General features: G+C 42.3%; 1 protein-coding gene across 1 annotated transcript in view; it reads right to left on the bottom strand.

Annotated features, from left to right (window-relative positions):
* Muc19 (mucin 19, oligomeric) overlaps window positions 1-1,451 on the bottom strand; it is a gene marked incomplete at its 3' end in the record, with an annotated part of 63,660 nt that overhangs the window by 17,541 nt on the left and 44,668 nt on the right. The window contains 1 exon segment of the mRNA XM_029562376.1: window positions 170-316. Within this exon segment, the coding sequence (XP_029418236.1) occupies window positions 170-316 (147 nt within the window).

Here is a 1,451-nt window from a genome sequence, read left to right as displayed (position 1 = left end):
CATATACTCAGTTGCAAGGATTATTCTCTATTTCTTCTACCTTTGGGCCAGCACAACAAGTACTATCTAGAGCCAGGGTTATCTGATATGCATATTGTACTATAAACATAAGTCCATAATTCCTAGTTCCACATGTTTAACTAGAGAGTTTGATTCTTGCCACCGTTACCTGTTTCAATGCTGACACATGAAGAGGGGCTTCCTTTAGGACGGGACATCATTTCCCAGGAACTGGCAAATGCCTGAGCTGTTGTCTCCAGTATATTCTGACTTGACAGGAAATCATCTTCTGCACAGCCCTGTACGCTGCACAGCCCTGTACGAACGATGGCGCAAGGCAGAGGTTAGCACAGCACAGAGCTTAGCACAGCACAGAGCTTAGCATGGCACAGAGGTTAGCACCGCACAGAGGTTAGCACAGCATAGAGCCTAGCATGGCACAGAGCTTAGCACAGCACAGAGGTTAGCATGGCACAGAGGTTAGCACGGCACAGAACCTAGCACTCTCCCTTACTCACCCTTCCGGATACATGTCCTCCCTGTGGAGCTGCTCTTAACAAAGTCTTGTAAAAACTATCTCAAAATATGTTTGGTGAATCCTGACACATTAAGTAAAATTTTGTGACATTTCAGATTTCATTCAATGACTGTCACAGAAATTCCGTTTAGGGAAATGTCATTTTCTGTAAGTGCTACTTTCGTTGCTTTGCATGATAACTTTAGAGGAGATGAATCGTGATAAGGACCACGTGCTTTTTTTACTTGGAGCTTTCTTTATTTTTCTTGTTTTTCTTTTCAGTGATATAACTCATTTATTCAGTGGGGGTCAGGGAAAAATATAGGGTGGAGGCGGCAGCCAAATCTTCAGCTGATAGGTGTTCATAGTATGCTTTATTTACATGTGGTAGGGGGATCCCATCATCTGGCTATAGGGCAAGGCCTAACTACCATATAGAAAAAACATGGGGGCAGTTTTTTTGCAGGTAACTGTGCCAAAGGTCATGATCCAAATAAGGCCAGGCATCTGTGCTTGGAGGCACTTTCCAGATAAGGTCATACAGGAAGCCCCCACTGAGAAAGAGTCCTCCATATAGCACCAAGATCCCTAAGCTATGCGGACATGGTGGACTGCAACTTTAGCAGCGGTGTCCCCCAACACGGTGATTTAGCTATTATGATCTTTTTTCTCTTTTTTTGATTATTTATTTAATAACCACATAATTAGAAAAAGTATTTCATTACAACAGCATTGACATATTCAATAACAATTTCCAGAGCTAAGATGCATCTTTTTCAAAATTGGCTGTAATTTTTAGGTTTACAGTTGAATGAATACAGTTATACAATATTGTACTCAGTATAAACCCTGTAAGACATGAAATTAGCTGGGCGTCGTGACACACACCTTTAATCCCAGCACTCGGGAGGCAGAGACAGGTGGATCTCTGAGC

The sequence above is a fragment of the Nannospalax galili genome, unplaced genomic scaffold (genome assembly GCF_000622305.1).
Source record: "Nannospalax galili isolate Female #2095 unplaced genomic scaffold, S.galili_v1.0 scaffold1355, whole genome shotgun sequence".
Classification (NCBI taxonomy): Eukaryota; Metazoa; Chordata; class Mammalia; order Rodentia; family Spalacidae; genus Nannospalax; species Nannospalax galili.
This window is presented reverse-complemented; position numbering and strand designations above follow the sequence as displayed.